Below are 17,517 nucleotides of genomic sequence, written 5' to 3' on the forward strand. Positions count from 1 at the left end.
CCAGTACTGGGACATAGAGAAACCCAATATATTGGAACTGGCTTCCAATCTTATTTTCATTTTTATTTTATTTTTCTTATTTGTCATCCTGGGTCCCTTAATTGCTGACTTAATTACACTATCTTAAGTTGCAAAGAATACAAACTGCAGATAAGACTAGGATATTATGAAATAACTTCCAGTACTGTCAGCAGTGATTCTACTTGACAATTACTGGTACTTCAATTTGCCAAAAGAAGTACACTACAAAACCATTTTGACTAGAATGGTTTTTTTTTTTCAACGTTTTTTATTTATTTTTGGGACAGAGAGAGACAGAGCATGAACGGGGGAGGGGCAGAGAGAGAGGGAGACACAGAATCGGAAACAGGCTCCAGGCTCCGAGCCATCAGCCCAGAGCCTGACGCGGGGCTCGAACTCACGGACCGCGAGATCGTGACCTGGCTGAAGTCGGACGCTTAACCGACTGCGCCACACAGGCGCCCCTAGAATGGTTTTAAAATATTCTACTTTCACTAAAAATTGTGATCACTCCATTAAAAAAATGAGTGTGAGATAAGTGTCAGGATTGATAATGCTTAGAAATTGTTTAAAAACTTTAATCCAGGAGCTGATATTTTGTATTTCAGAAATACGGTAGTATTTTAGTCACAACACCTTCGAGATTTTCGCCCATCTTTAGTTTGGCTATTCTTTTTTTTTTTAAATGTTTTTTTTATTTTTGAGAGGGAGAGGGAGTACAAGTAGGGGAGGGGCAGAGAGAGAGAGAGGGACAGAGGATCCAAAGCAAGCTCTGCACCGACGCAGAGAGCCTGATGTGGAGCTCGAACTCACAGACCACAAGATTGTGACCTGAGCCAAAGTCAGAGCTTAACCAACTGAGCCATCCACGTACCTCTAGGTGTTCTTCACAAGCAATATATGTGATCTCCTTTAATTAATAGAATTAATAGAATAGAAAAAAATAATTTTATGTGACATTTGTCTCTAGATCTATAGCTGTGAGGTCGTTAGGATTAAAGTATATGAAATAAAGGGAATATTCCAGATACGTGCTTTTAAGTAGGCGTATTTTAACAGTAGCACAGAGAGTCATTTTGGTTTCAGTAACTTCCCAAGATGTCTACCGTCTTATCCACCAAAAATCCTTAGTGGTTGTGACACTCACTTGAAGGCTCAGGATGAGCCTATGACCTTAGTCTGTTGCCTGTTTAGACTCGAGACCATAGACGTGATTGAGCCCCAGCCGAATACAAACACACCCCAACCACCCTTGACACACCTCAAGCCTGATGGGTAAAGAAAGTAGCCTGAGGTGTCGTTGGATGTTTCTTTTACAAGGTGAGTGGCAGTGGGGTACTGGACCTTGGTATGTAAATAGTTTATACTTATTCAGAATCAAATTAACAAAATACTGTTTCATAAAAATTGGGCAAAGGAAAAAGCTTAATGAAACTAAAATGAATTTAACTTTTTGAACAGATGTAATTATTTTTACATAGTTATCACTTAACTTGCACTTTGCAGTACTTGATCTAACCATTCAGAGAAATACCCTTAGGCAAGATTTCACAGATACTGCAGTGACTATAAAAGCAGTTGAAAATTGCACATCTTTCAAACATCTTCAGTTTTACTTTTCTGGGGTCTAGTAAAATTTGTCTTGTGCCGTTAATTGCCAAGCCTTTCTTATTAAATCTAACCTTGCATTTTGTTCAGTTTTTTATAAATCGCCGATGTCAAATGATACAACACTGTGTTGAAAAGTTCTTTGTTAGTTCTGAAGACACAAATTTAACTTTCCAGGGAAAAGCACCGCAGCCACGATAGAACTCTGTTGTCAGCATATTAAATACTCAGAATGATTATATGTGATGAATGCCATAGTAGGATAGATAGTAGTAACTTTAAAAATAAACAAGGAGAACAAACAAAAGGCACTTTGTGCTTCCAGCCCAGAGGAAGAATCAGTTCTGTCAGTAACCAAAAAGTGGACCATAGCTGCATCTATCATCATTGCTTCTCTTTGTATTTCTTTCTTCCTGCCTTTTCTCACTGCTATCCCATTTTCTCTCAAGTCATGAGCAAGAACTGGATGCAAAGTACTAATGACTGTGTTCCAGAAACAGAACTCCCTACCCCTAATCTCTTGATTCCATTCCTTTAACATCATTTACTGAGAATGGATTACACACACACCATAATTAGTTTATTTATAAACTCAGTAGTAATGAAATTCTGCATGTTGGTATAACTATATATAACGAGGAATATCTATTGGTATTTATCAAACATTGGGTTTATATTACTGGAGTAGGATTTGATGCCAGTATTCTGAACTATTCTTCTGCCCCTCAGAGGCCTCCCCACTTAACTCTGCAACATGACATCCATTCATCAAAAATAAATGCCCAAATCAATGGAGTGTTTCTGTAACAGGTAGTAATTACCTTAGATTTATTACCCATAGCCCACAGACTCTTATCATCATTCTTTATCAGATAACCCAATTGTTCCTACATTAGTAGAAATTGAGCTGTGAGTCCATTTTTCTTGTTATTTGATGAATAGATCGTTTGAGTGACTATTAGAAATATAGCATTTGGAATTTGAACTAGTAACGGATTAAGACTTTCTACTGGTTTTCTTTTTTAATTCTTTTTTATGAGTTTATTTATAGCAGCCCCAATTATCTTCTTTTGCATAGATTTGTGTTGAAATCGGCATTCTTTTACAATTTAAAAAGCATGATTTTTACGCTTCATGTTTAAGATAATTGCCAACTCGAGCATTCAAATATTTGCCAAGCCTAATATGTCTGTTTGTGCTCAATACTCCTATGGCAACAGGCAGAGATAATTTGCCTATAAATTTCCATCAGTTCCTGCACTGTCAAATTATATTATACAGTTGTGGATATATTGAATACAAGAGAATCCGAGATACGAGTAGTTTACCACAGCCTGTTTCCCCCTACTCTATTTATTTCAGCCACTTTGTTAATATTACAAAATCTGGCTTGTGTATTTTGACTCAAGAGTTAAGGTGTTTTTCTGATGCCAAAATAAAGTGGACAAAAAGGTGGCACTTAATTGACAGTTGTTGCTGCCAAAATCAGTGCACTTTTGAGAAATATATTACAGCAACAGTTTCCTATACAATATTTTTCGGTTTGATTTCATTTAAAAATTTTATAGATAGGAAATCACATGTGATACTATAACGTGGTAGACAGATTTAGGTTTGAATTCCAAATCTGTCTTTGTGCTTTGTAAATTTGGGTAACACATCTAACTCACTGGGCTTTTGTACTCTTACTTAAAAATGTGAATGATATATCTGCCTTGTTGAGTTCTAGGAAAGAAATGAGGTTATGTAAAACATCTAACACAGTGTCCAGAGCCTTTCTTTAGTCCTGAAATCCCAGAGCTTGTTAGAGGCAGAGTATCAATCAAAAAAGTCAGGTCTTCTGACACACAAAAATGATTCCTAGCCTCTGTATATTGTCTCTTTTTAGTAGTTAGTAGGAAGTCTGGCTACTAGCAAGTAGTTATATAGGGTTATGATTTTTTCAGATAATTTTTTCCTATAAATTCTGTTAAGGATTTTTTCTCAAGAATTCCAAAACATCAGTAAGATTTGGAAAAAAACAAGTGAAGTTGATAGATGTCCATGCTTTTGACTGGGTGAGTGATGTTAATGGGATTATCCACTGAAATGGGGAGTAAAGAAGGAAGGAAAGCAGGTCAGAGTGACTTATGTGAGTTCATTCATCAGATATTTACCATTTTATTTAGTTTTAATCTTAGGGACTTTTATAGTCCTTAATATTACTCATTTTAGGTCACTCATAAATTTGCATAATTTGCTGTTTGGAGATCTCTTTTTTTTTTTTTTTATTTTTTATGTTTATTTTTGAGAGAGAGAGAGCATGAGGAGGGGAGGGGCAGAGAGAGAAGGAGACACAGAATCCGCAGGCTCCAGGCTCCACACTGTCAGCACCAAGCCCGACGCAGGGCTTAAACTCACGAACCGCAAGATCGTGACCTGAGCCGAAGTTGGACACTTAACTAACTGAGCCACCCAGGTGCCCCTGGAGATATGTCTTTTACCCCATGCAGGTCTGGATGAAAATAACAGAAATTCTATGGCAGTGCTGTCTCTGATGTCAGTCACTCAGAAGAATTGACGTGTCTATCATTTTCCATAACTAGTGCCAACTTAATATCTCAGCCTCTTTTAATGACACTTTTCTCCATTAAGATCGTCTTAGTAAGGATCTAAACGTGTTTGTTTAAATTATGAATGAAGACAGTAACTTGGGTATAAAACTAGACCACTTAGAAGTACTGATTTTATATTGACTGCCTGGAAGGTGGAACCAAAAAGTAGAAGTCAGCGTGACAGTCTTTCCAAGGTCATACAATTCACAGCGATTTGGTAGTACACTTTCTATTTCCCTTCTTTCTTTCCTTTGCTGCCTGCCTTTTTTGATTCCCTTTTTTGTTTTCTCTCCTTTGTAGAAATGATGCAGCATACTGGAAGAGGTAGGTCATGCTGACGTAGGCTCAGATCCTGGCTCTGTCACTTGCTCCTTCTGTGACCTCTGACTGATGTATTTAACTCTCTGAGCATACCTCCATTTCCCTATCTGTAAAATGGTGAGAATAATGCTTAATTTATGAGGTTATTGGGGAAAATGAAAAAAACAGATTTAAAGCACTCATTTAGTAAACAGGAGTTTTAATATTGTTATGCATCCTGTTGAAACTACAGAGTAACGAAGCATAATAAAACTCAGGTAAATCTGATGATTTATGAGTTGCTTGATAAGTTTTAGTTAAAGGGGAGATTGAAACTAACGTTGAAATGAGTTTTCTAAAAATTATCCGTGGGGTTATTTCTGCTAACCCTGTCTTCTGTGACCATGATAATTGAATTGACTGTAAGAAAGATGGAATGAGGAAACAATTCTCCTGCCAACTTAAAGAAAATTTGTATGCCCAGAGGCATGCATGTCCAGCCTTATTGGAGAAAGTGCTTTAAAATTCAGCCAGCAGTACTTGAGACTTCCCTGATGATGAATTGCCTGCTAAACTGTGCCACAGAGTATTCAATTTAATTCACTTATCTCTCTTGGCATAGCTTCTTTATAAAGTCAGTGCCCTCACAAGGGGGAAAAAGGTCATCAGGAGAAGCCCATTCCAAATCTTAAAGCATATTTTGAATTCATGGGCTAGTTTTCCCCCCCAAATTCCCCAAATATTTTGGAGACATTTTTTTCTTCAGGTTCACATGCTATAAAGATATTTTCCAAAGGATGTCATCAAGATGGCATATTCTGGGGCGCCTGGGTGGCTCAGTCTTTTGAGCGTCCAATTCTTGGTTTCAGCTCAGGTCATGATCTCACAGTTCATGAGTTTGAGCCCCACGTCGGGCTCTGTGCTGACAGCGTGGGGCATGCTTGGGATCTGGTCACACTCTCTTGTCTCTCAAAATAAGTACATAAAATAAAAAATTTTTAAGATGGTTAATTCTTTCTTTTTCTCTGGGGAATCCTGGCTTTCAGAATGGCCTGAAAAAGAGGACCAAAAGATGTCAGTAGGCATCAGATTTCATACCCTTCTCTGCCCCCTCTTTTTATTTCCCCAAGAGTCCTTATCCAAAACTGACCTGTCATAACCTTTTCCTGGTTTTCTTTCGGAAAAAAGTTATAGACTCATGTAAGATCTGGGACATCCTGGCACAATGGAAACAGCTCCAGTTATGGCAACTGCATGTCTGTTCCCTGGTTCTGTGACCTAGCTAGGATCTCAGGGATCACAGATGTAAAATTCTATTTTGACATCTTGATGTCTTGATTAGCTGGAGAGTTCTTTTTCAAAATTTTTAAACTTTCAATTGTGAAAATGCCCAAACATATACAAAAGTGAAGAGTTAAAACCCCCATGTGCCTGATGGCTTCCACTACCGCCACAATTTGCCATATTATTTCATCCTCTGTCTTGCACTCCTTTCCACCTTTGTGGGTTTTTTGTTTGTGTTTTAAGTAGAGTATTTTGAAGAAAAGCCTAGTCTTCATGCTTTTTCACTTCTAAACTGCTCACATCTCAATAAAACCTAAAACTTTCAAGTCTTTGACCTCTTCTGCCCCCTCACTCCTCTTCAAAATAATTACCAATATTAGAGAAACAAAAAATTCTGTGTTCCAGAGATTTCTGATTCTATAATAATCATACCCCAGCAATTCTTAATTTGAAGTTATTGAACACCTGGTGGGTATGGGAACATTTTGATATTAATGCAGATATTTGCATGCACATGTATTTGTGCTTTTTTTGATGAGGGGATCGAGCGATATCATTTATTTTTTTTTAATTTATTTATTTTGAGAGAAAATGGAGGCAGGGAAGGGGCAGAGAGAGAGCGACAGAGTAATCCCAAGGAAGCTCCACGCTGTCAGCACAGAGCCCGACGTGGGGCTCAAATTACGAACTGTGAGGTCATGACATGAGCCCGGATCAATAGTCAGATGCTTAATGGACTGAGCCACACAGGTGTCCCTCAAGTGATATCATTTTTTAAAGTCTCAAAGGAGTCCCTGGCTCAGAGAATCTGGGCCTGGGTAAAGACTGTGTATATAGAGTCTTCACCAGATTCTGGGGTCCTGCATAAATTGAAGTACTATATGCAGAAGATCCTATAATCTTGATAAAGAATCTGTAAAAATACATTAGCACCTCATAATAATGTCTTTGTAGCGTAACAGCTAAATTCTGGTTATAATTCTGTATTTAGTAAGGCAAGGCCCTTTAAACTATAAATGCTTTACACACAATTTTGGAAAAAGATTATTTAAAGCTAGATATAATATATATTTGTGGCTTCAAGATCAAGTCAGGAGTCTCTTACCATGTTTGTAAAGAAATAAAGCTTTCTCTTTTTTGTGCTAATAAAATGTTTTCAAAGGAAGGCCATTTAGTGTCAACTTTGGTTAGATTCTTCATTTGTCAAGAAACGGATATAATTTATCTGGAAAATCATTACGTGTGGGTCACACTGGACATCTAAATCTTTCAATTAAAACCCATGCTGCTCCTTCGCACCTGCAGCAGTTTCCCCCCGCCGAGTTAGATGTAGGTTTAAAGCTGGTAAGTGTGCCAACCCTGGGTAAGGCTTTAGATCTGTTGAAGTGTAGGACTCTGTTGGCTGGCTCTTCTAGGTCATAAATCTTTATAGTAAGTTGTACAGGACCTGAATTAGAAATGAACTTTTTCCAATTTAACACCGGAGTTGGAAATCGGGAGCACAGTTTTGAGGATAACGAAAGCTGCTCACTGGAGCAGCACCCAGCTGGGCCTCCTGGCCTATATCTAAGAGTCACAGTTCACAAAAACTGCCAGGGTTTTGCCAGTACTGTAGTTTCATTTTCTTTTCCTTCAGGAGTACACTTCTTACTTGGAGTATGCTGGTCGGTTTTTGTTCTTTGGCTTTACCTGAAGGTAATATCAAACATGAGCAAATGCATAGGGTCATATTAGCCCTTAGTGGATTTCCCTCGGGGATTGTAAAGAGTGCCTCCAGAAATCAGCAGTGATTTTTGTGTGACTCTGAGAACAGGCCCTTATATTTAAGAGTAACGCCTCATTTTGACTTTTGTAGGAAGTTATTAGATCTGAATAGCCACAATACCCAAAGTAGATTAATGATTATTACATAGTAATGAGTGTGGTTCTCACCATATCTCATAATTAAAGACGATGATTCTGATGGTGTTATTCGTTGGACTGCACTTCCCACCATTGACTTTATTTTCTCAGGAGTAAAGGAAAGTGGATGGTGCTGTATTCTTGCTTCTCTTCCAGTCAAGTAGAATTAGTGTTAGGTAGATGACTATGAAAGGATCAGGGTAGTTTGTATACCATCTTTAAACATCCAACACAACATCACTAAACCAGAAAAAGCAGCACAGAAGAGAGAGTTCCATAGGAGGCTGGTTAGAAAATAGGTATAGGATTGCAGAATGAGAGATGTCTATGGCTGTGATAGAATGCCAAGCCAAAATCGGTGTGGTTTACAAAACAATCAAGTGTTAATAGAAAATAGATAGAACATAAGAACCCTTGGGTAGAATTTTCCAAAAGCAGTCCTAGGCTACTCCCTGATTAACATGTTATGTGGGTGGAAGATGAAAAGACAATGTGTGCTTAATCCTTCTAGTGAAATCTGTCCCTCAGATACCTTCCCACTAACTCTATAAGGCAACTGAGAAAATGGATGCTGTAAAACTATTTGTTTTTCAATCTTTCCACTACAGCTAATGTGTGTTCCTCTTTAAAAGTCTGTATTAATTTAGTAAATTACCACAACTATGGTGGCTTGAAACCAAAGAAATTTATTCTCTCACAGTTCCAGAGGCTAGTCTGAAATGAAGGTGTCGGCAGGGTCATGCTTCTTCTGAAGGCTCTTCGTGAAGGATACTTTTTTGCCTCTTCCTGGCTTCTGGAGGCTCCCAGCAATCCTAGGAATTCTTGGTTTGTAGCCGCGTCACTCCAGTCTCTGCTTCCATTGTCACATAGCCTTCTTTCCTGTGTGTGTCTCTGTATCCCAGTCTTCCCTTTCTTTTCTAGAGACACCAGTCATTAGATGTAGGACCCATTCTAATATGACATCAACCTAATTACATCTGCAAAGACCCTATTTTAAAACAAGATCATGTTCACAAATTTGGGGGTTAGTCACTCTCAACAATAGCCAAATTATGGAAAGAGCCTGAATGTCCATCAACTGATGAATGGATAAAGAAGTTGTGGTTTATATACACAATGGAGTACTACGTGGCAATGAGAAAGAATGAAATATGGCCCTTTGTAACAATATGGATGGAACTGGAGAGTGTGATGCTAAGTGAAATAGGCCATACAGAGAAAGACAGATACCATATGGTTTCACTCTTATGTGGATCCTGAGAAACTTAACAGGATCTCATGGGGGAGGGGAAGGAAGAAAAAAAAAAAGTTAGAGTGGGAGAGAACCAAAGCATAAGAGACTCTTAAAAACTGAAAACAAACTGAGGGCTGATGGGGGGTAGGAGGGAGGGGAGGGGGGATGATGGGTATTGAGGAGGGCACCTTTTGGGATGAGCACTGGGTGTTGTATGGAAACCAATTTGACAATAAATTTCATATATTAAAAAAAATACAAATTTGGGGGTTAGAACTTGAACATATCTTTTTGAGGGAGACACTTTAACCCAGGACACAGAGGCCATGGTCAGGGGTAAGCAGAAGGATTGGTTTTCAGTATAGATTGAGAGTTATGGTTTTATTTCTTCTTGGTTTTATTATAAAATTATTAATTGCATAATTTAAAAGTGGGTATCATTCTCTAACACATACTGGAAACTTGTATAAAGTGAGAGATTAATTCCACTTTATTTAGAATGTTTGGTTAAAATACTTTTGGTGAACCAATCTATGCAGGGTTTCATTTTATTTTATTTATTTATTTATTTATTTATTTATTTATTTATTTATTTATTTATTTTATTTTATTTTATTTTATTTTTGACAGTGAGAGAGAGAGAGACAGAGTATGAGCAGGGGAGGGGCAGAGAGTGAGGGAGACCCAGAATCTGAAGCAGGCTCCAGGCTCTGAGATGTCAGAACAGAGCCTGACGAGGGGCTCAAACTCAGCAACTACGAGATCATGACCTGAGGTGAAGTCAGACTCTTAACTGACTGAGCCACCCAGGTGCCCCCAAGTAGATAAATTTCTAACATGTTTGCTAAGCAAAAGAGTAGAAGGTATATATAGTTGTGTGTAAAATAATCATTGCCATAATCGGTAGGTTCTGGTATCCTTATTAATGATGCAAGTATATATGTGGGTGTACACACATATGTATGCTGTAAATGTTTCATTATAGTATGACCTAATTGTGCGTCATAGTGACTACTGCCAGTGGATGCTTAATCTGTATTAGGAGCTAAGTCATCAGCTAAAGATCCAATTTGAAAGTGACTGTTCTCAACCAAGCAAAGGGAATATACACTTAACCAACTGAGTCACTCAGGTGTCCCACAACAGGTTTTTCTTTTTTAAGTTATTTATTTTGAGGTGGGGAGGGTGAGAGAGAGAATCCCAACCAGGCTCTGCGCTGCACCATCAGTGCAGAGCCTGATGCAGGGCTCAAACCTACGAACCATGGGATCATGACCTGAGCCGAAGTCAGACACTTAATGAACTGAGCTACCCAGGCGCCCCTGAACAACAGTTTTAACCTTTAGCATATGGTTTCTTTTTTCTTACTTTTTAAAAATTGAATAATAATTGGCATACAACATTATATTAGTTTCAAATATACAGCTTATTGATTTGACAGTTCTATACATTACTTATTGCTCGCCATGTGTCGTCACCGTCTGTCACCATAAGTTATTGCAGTATTCTTGACTGTATTTTCTGTGATGTACTTTTCATCTCCATGACTTATTTATTTTATAACTGAAAGTTTTTATCTTTTAACCCCCTTTATCTATTTGCTGTCCCCCCCCACACACATACACACATACCTTCTCCTTGGCAACCACCAATTTATTCTTTATATTTATGAGTCTATTTTGGTTTTTCATTTTGTTCTGTTTTTAGAGACCACATATAAATGAAATCATATGATAACTTGTCTTTTGGTGCCTAACTTCTTCCACTTAGCATAATACCCTCTAGGTCTATCCATATTGTTACAGATGGCAGGATCTCATTCTTTATTATGGCTGATTAATATCCCATATTGTGTGTGTGTGTGTGTGTGTGTGTGTGTGTGTGTGTGTGTGTCTAATCTTTTTTTTTTTTTCAACGTTTTTTATTTATTTTTGGGACAGAGAGAGACAGAGCATGAACGGGGGAGGGGCAGAGAGAGAGGGAGACACAGAATCGGAAACAGGCTCCAGGCTCTGAGCCATCAGCCCAGAGCCTGACGCGGGGCTCGAACTCCCGGACCGCGAGATCGTGACCTGGCCGAAGTCGGACGCTTAACCAACTGCGCCACCCAGGTGCCCCTATCACATCCTTATTCATCTGTCGATGGACAATTGGGTTGCTTCTGTATTTTGGCTATTGTAAATAGTGTGCAATAAACATAGGGGTGCATATACCTTTTCGAAATAGTGTTTTCATTTTCTTTGGGTAAATACCCAGCAGTGGAATTACTGGATCATATGTTTCTTCTTTTTTTTTTTTTTTTAGGCATCTCCATACTGCTTTCCACAATGGTCGCACCAATTTACATTCCCATCAGCAGGGCACAAGTGTTTACTTTTTTCTACATAAGATATTATTTCTTGATTTTTCCTTTTCTTTATTTTTCATTGCTTACATACTTGATACCTATATCTCAAGATACATGTCAAGAGTAAAAAAAGGGTGGGAGGTAACTAGGTGTCAACCCTATTGTTCAGCACACTCGTAAAATTAATGAGGCATGTATTATTATGAATGTTCTAATAAACTTTATTGTGAGGACTAGGGTTGAAAACTACTATTACTTATGAAGTGTGTAGTACTTCAGTTTTTATTTTCTACTAATTTTACTCTGTGAAGGAAGTTAGAATATGTATTATCTGCACTTAAAAGTGCAGTATAAAAGCTGAAGTATTACAGAAATAATGTGAATCCTGTTCACTGTACCAAGTGGAAATATGTGTAGATAACATAAGAGCAGAAAATATCAAATGCCCCCTGCTTTCAAGACATTCATATTTAGTGTGGGGTACACACAAGTAACAAGCAGTTAAGTCTAATGTAATGTTAGTGATAGATGTATATATATCTAGCAAATGGAAGGGTTTTGACCAAAAAAGGAATGAAACTTTTTGAGGAAAAACCAAGAACGAACAAAAACCATTCCTTTTTTTTATCCTTTCCCTCTTTTTCCCCTTCTTCGCCCTTTTTCTCCCCTGGAACTAGTATACGTTTCTAAATTTAAAAAATATATAAATAAACAAATTACAGAGAGGTGATTACTATCGAATAATGTGCACCGAATGATCAAGTGCAAATATTTCAGATCATAGAGCAAAAACATAGGAAAGGGCAAATAAGTCTGTTTTCAGTCTAGGGAAATCCAAGATTCAGGTAGCAAACTGTTCCTCTCAGCTGAGGCCTTGGGAAGAGCTTTCTCTGCTACTGAACTACACACAGGAGTCAACAAAGTCCAGAAGCAGTTTGGCTCATGAGGGAGGGCAAATTGCCTGGGGTTGGGAGGAGTGGATCCTGTGGGTGTCCAGAAGCCTCTATTCTAGATACCCCTCCAATCTGCTAGTCTTTATTCCAGGTTTCTAGACCTCGGAGAGAGAGGCAAGGCTTTCCTTACTGTTGGCCATTTGGCTCTTGCCTAATGATGAGGAAAGTGAAGTTCCACATGGAAACTTCAGGATAATTCTGGGCCTCACCAATGTGCCTGTTGGTTGTTGAAGATCTTCCAGGAAGAGTCGGAAGGAAAAGGAGATTGAGGTCAAATTTATACTTGCTCAGTTAAACTTGAAAAGGTTTCAGTATTAGAAGTCAGAAGTACTTCAATAGTTTCTTCCGTAATACTGTCTCAAAAGTATGATATAAATGTCTTAGCTGTCTACATAATAGCTTTATCACATTAGGCAAGTTACTTGAGTTTTTTGTGGCTCCTCTCCTTCAACCAGAAGACCGAGATGGAGAGTGTGAAGATGAAGTACTTAGTGCGGTGCATGCTACCTTCTAAGGAAACAGTGAATGTTTTATCTGTTGATGAAAACAGTACCTCTTTGTTAATGATGCATTATTAAAATCAATAATACTAATTGGAATAAAAGTGAAGTCACACTTACCTTCCTGCAGTGTGTCTACATATGCATAGAGAGGAGTAAAGGTAATTATCTAACTGATCATAAATTAGCTGCTGTGATAGTTAAAATTGTTGTACAAACAACACATGTAGATGACAGTATGGATCCCATATGTAGCCATCTTGTGTTCAAAGAAGTGGCAAGCCTCCTAGAGATAATGCAGAATTAATTAGTAATTATTATAGTCACATATTTAATTAAATAGAATAAATGTATGTAAATGTTGGTCTTAGTTGATAAAATGCATTATAGTTGTTTAAAATTTTCATTTTCACTTTTTTAAAATGTATTTGCTGTTTGTATTTGTTTTTATTTATTTATTTTTTTAATGTTTATTTATTTTTGAGAGAGGCACAGACAGAGCATAAGTGGGAGCGGGGCAGAGAGAGAGGTAGACACAGAAACTGAAGCAGGCTCCATGCGCTGAGCTGTCAGCATAGAGCCTGTCTCAGGGCTCAAACCCACGGACCGCGAAATCATGACCTGGGCCAAAGTTGGACGCTCAACTGACTGAGCCATTCAGGCGCCCTTATTTGCTTGTGTTTTTAAAGAAATTGTTGTTCATGTTAAAAATCCTTTTGGCTTGTGAGGGAACTTATTTTTACTGTAGATCATTTTGGAAGCATGTGGGTTACATTTAGTAGTAGTGGCAGCAGCAAGAGCAGGTGGGTTTCAAAGAGTTTTCAAAGGTGCAGTGCTCTTGGCTAATGTTTCTTAGTAGACATTTTTGAAAAGCTTAAACTCTTTAACCAGTCTTTATGAAGTTAGAGGTAGGGTGTTAGCAGCATTCCTACTGGTTCTTAGAATAGTAAATTCAAACAAAAAGATAGAAATGTCAATTTCTCAAGATATTTGGAAACGGTAACTCAGTAAGTTAAATTTGGACACCTGACTTTTGCTACCATAGGTAAAAGAGTTCAGAGACAACTCTTCTTTCCTCCTACTTTTATTTGAGTACACTTACAACATGATAATGTAATGCACTGGTTCTCAAGATGTGGTCTCAGGACCCCAACATCACATCATCTAGGAACATGTTAGAAATACAGATCCTCTGATCCCACCCTATTCTTAAAGAATCAGAAACTCTGGGCTGGGATCTCAGAAACCTGTGTTTTAGCAAGCCTTCCAGGTAATTCTGAGGCAGCTAAAGCTTGAATATCATTACTTTTTATCAGGTTGACTCTTAGCCAGTGTGATGGAAATTTTAAGGAAAAACTGACAAACTAGAAAAACTGTTGCATTATAGAAAGGGAACCAAGATGCTTTTTGAAAAGTTATTTTAAACGTCAACAAATCGTGTGGTTAACATTAATTAGTTAAACGTTTTCTTCAGCTCTCTAACAGAAACAAATGGTAAATGTTTCAGGCCATTAATATGAAATTTATGTCATATTGATTTCTATAACAGTATAGCTAATATTCCTTTGACCTTTTCATAATATTTTAACTATAAACTTTCAAGGAAGAAATTGAAAGTATCAAATTTCAAATGACAATTCTGGTCATTAAGATCAATCCAGTATTAATCATTTGGTACTTCCCTCTGTCTTGCTCTGCCAAAGACTAGGTCAGTCTAAACTACTTGATTTCCCTCAACTTCTAATGCTTCTTCTTCACCTTTTGGTGCAAAAGACTCCCGTTACCTCTGCCTGGAAGCACCTTTCCCCCAACTCTTCCCTTTGGCCTATTCAGTCTTTAGGTGTTAGCCTGGATACTTCTTGAAGTAAACTTCCCTTACCTTCTGTTCCCACAGATTCTGTGCATACCACTAGAGAGTAATTGTGTATTTCTCTGTATCCTTTGATACACTGTATGCTCTCTAAAGTCTGATTTTCTCCAGCTGGTATCGCATAGTGCCTGGTACACGTCAGCATTCGGTACATACCTGGCAACTTGGATGAGTAGTCCTTCCATTAGGTAACTAGCAGCTAAGCATTCAGGAAAGCGGTATGGGTGCATGCATGTACGTGTATATAACCTGTTATTACCATATATTTTGTAACTTGGTTTTTCCCTTTTTTCCTTTTTTATGTTTGAGGGTATAATCCTTTGTAACCCACTGCCTCCCTTTCTTAGGAACTCTTCTAACATGTGCCTCATCCCATTTATCCGTGTTTTGAAAGAGAATAAACAGGACCCAAATGGTGCTTTATCCCAGTGTACAGCTCAGCGTGTGAAATTCCATTTTAGTGAAATTGTTACAGTATGAAAGAAGCTTTTAAATCTGAGACCTGGTTTTTTGAATTTTGTAATGAACCTTGGAGAAAACCATACTGGTCTGTTGCTTTTGGTTTTCAGGGGAGATCCCACTGGCTGGAGACATTCATTTTACCTGACCCTATTTCCAGTGAGTGAAAATATCTTTAATCTGTCTATATGAACCAGTCAATATACACTCGTAAAGCACCTCACACAGAGTGGTAAAAAATGTGAATTCCTTCCCTTCCCTCTTTTGAGCTTTCAGAAACAGATAGTATACCATTTCTCTGAAGTGGAGACCATGGGAACGTTGGAAAATGTGGGGAAGGGAGGGAATGAGCATATTAACTCTCAAGGAAGGTGCTCGAGTATAACCTCATCCTCAATTTCTAAATTATTAGTTAGATGTTGTTATGTATTTTCCAAGTTAAATTTCATAATGTATATTTCTTTTTATCATGTTTAGCAAAAGAAAGTTATGGGTTCAATGAACGAATATTAATAGCTCAAGAAATTTGTATTAGCCACTAAAAAATACCTACATCTAAGTATACTTTAGATCACTAAAGGTATTTGTTTTTACAAATTATTATTGTGTGTATGTGTGTGTAGGTATGCACATTTTAAATAGGCCTGTGGGAATTTGGCATTCAGTCCTGAAAGGAAAACAATTAGCCTCTGCTACTGTTACACTGAAAATTTTGTTTAATTTGTATTCAAACCTGAAACAGGTTTATTTTACCAAAGCAAACAGTAGAACAGGAGAACCCAAATACTTGCAAGTCAGGTTGGCAAGGATTAAAAAGATAAAACCCAGCTTGTCAAGGATGTGGGTATATAGGCAGCACGGTACACTGATGGTGAAACCGTGGGTTGGTACAGGCATTCTCGCTGGCAGTTAAGCAGTATGTATCCTGTATCTCTGAAATTACAAAGGAAGTAATGGGACAGGTACTCAAAGATGTTTGTCCATGGCTAGTCATGTAGCATTTTGTGTAATAGTAGCTGAAATTTCCAGCTGTGAGAGTTTAGTGAGGTAAGTTACCTATGTCTATTCAACAGAATGAATAGGTTATCATTAAAATGTTGGTATATATATATATGAACATGGAAATATTTGCCTAATATGTTAAGTGCAGAGAGAGAGGCAGTTACATATCTGTATTTGATTAAAACAAAGAAATAATTTCATAAGGTAATACACTGAAGTAACAATAGTAGTTACTTCTAAGAGGGGCAGCTTTCCTCCCCTCCTCTTACTTGTATTTTCTGAAGTTTCCTTTATGGGGGTGCCTGGGTGGCTCAATCGGTTAAGTGTCCAACTTTGGCTCGGGTCATGATCTCACAGTTTGTGAGTTCGAGCCCCACATCGGGCTCTGTGCTGATGGCTCAGAGCCTGGAGCCTGCTTTGGATTCTGGCTCTCCCTCTCTCTCCCTGCCTCTCCCCTGCTCACACTGTCTCTCTTTCTCTCAAAAATAAATAAAACATTAGAAAAAATTTTTTTAAATAAAGTTTCATGTATGGACGTTTATTATTATTGTTGTTATTATTGTGATTAGCCTTCTGTCTCAAGAAAAGGAAGCCATGTTAAAATAGCACCAGGTTCTGTCTACTCTAGTAGGTAAGAATTGATTTTAAGAAAGGTTTTCCATTTCCATGGAAATTTATTTTAGTCATATTTAAAGAAGAATATTTTAGGTGTGGGATACCTGGTCAGCCATCCTGCTAACTTAAAATTTCTAGTTTTGCTGTATAATCCTGAATTTTCCAGAGGGTAAAAATTTGTTTCAAGTCAAGGTTGCCCTTATGAATGCGTGAAATAAGAAGCCGCTCACCAAGTCTGATTTCAGGGATCCTGGGAGTTTCCCTGCCCTCCAAACTCTTCTCACTCCCTTGCTGTCCATCCTATCGGACTTGAGATGGAAGCTTTACAAGTACATTCTTTAGGTCAAGCATTTTCTTCCTCTGGTCTTTTATGAAAGGTTAATGAGGGGTGATAGATCAAATCACTGACTTTGGGGGTTTGAAAGGGTTTTTTTGTTTGTTATTGTTTTGTTTTGGTGGATTAGTCCTTCGGCTAAATCCACTCCAAGAGATGAGGGTTTTGAAGCAGCACACGTGCAGCACCTGAGGAAACAGAAGTGTGACATCTGGTGCCAGTACACACATAGGAAGAGATGGGGGAGAGGATGAGGGGTATACTGAATATGTGCACTTTCTCGCCACTTTAATTTGCCCTGTGTTAGGGGAAAACCATTTACCAAGTAATTAGATAAGAGAAACACATCATTGTGATAGCAGATTTCCAAGTGGTTAATAGAGGGGGGGAGCCAGGTATAGTTTCCTGTGAGTTCTATTGCCAACTGATTTAAATAGGCTTAAGCAAATTTGAAAACCTGAGATGGCATCAGTCACCTGCTTCAGCATCTCAAA

General features: G+C 38.0%; 1 protein-coding gene across 7 annotated transcripts in view; it reads left to right on the forward strand.

Annotated features, from left to right (window-relative positions):
* UBE2E2 (ubiquitin conjugating enzyme E2 E2) overlaps positions 1-17,517 on the forward strand; it is a 371,623-nt gene that overhangs the window by 176,518 nt on the left and 177,588 nt on the right. For 2 of the 7 annotated variants that reach the window (XM_053221513.1, XM_053221514.1), the window contains exon 4: positions 4,524-4,547. The exons of the other annotated variants lie outside the window; for them this stretch is intronic. In XM_053221513.1, coding sequence (XP_053077488.1) covers positions 4,524-4,547 — 24 coding nt within the window. The remainder of the gene's footprint in view (positions 1-4,523; positions 4,548-17,517) is intronic. 7 annotated transcript variants of the gene reach the window in all.

Source organism: Acinonyx jubatus, chromosome C2 (assembly GCF_027475565.1).
Source record: "Acinonyx jubatus isolate Ajub_Pintada_27869175 chromosome C2, VMU_Ajub_asm_v1.0, whole genome shotgun sequence".
NCBI lineage: Eukaryota > Metazoa > Chordata > Mammalia > Carnivora > Felidae > Acinonyx > Acinonyx jubatus.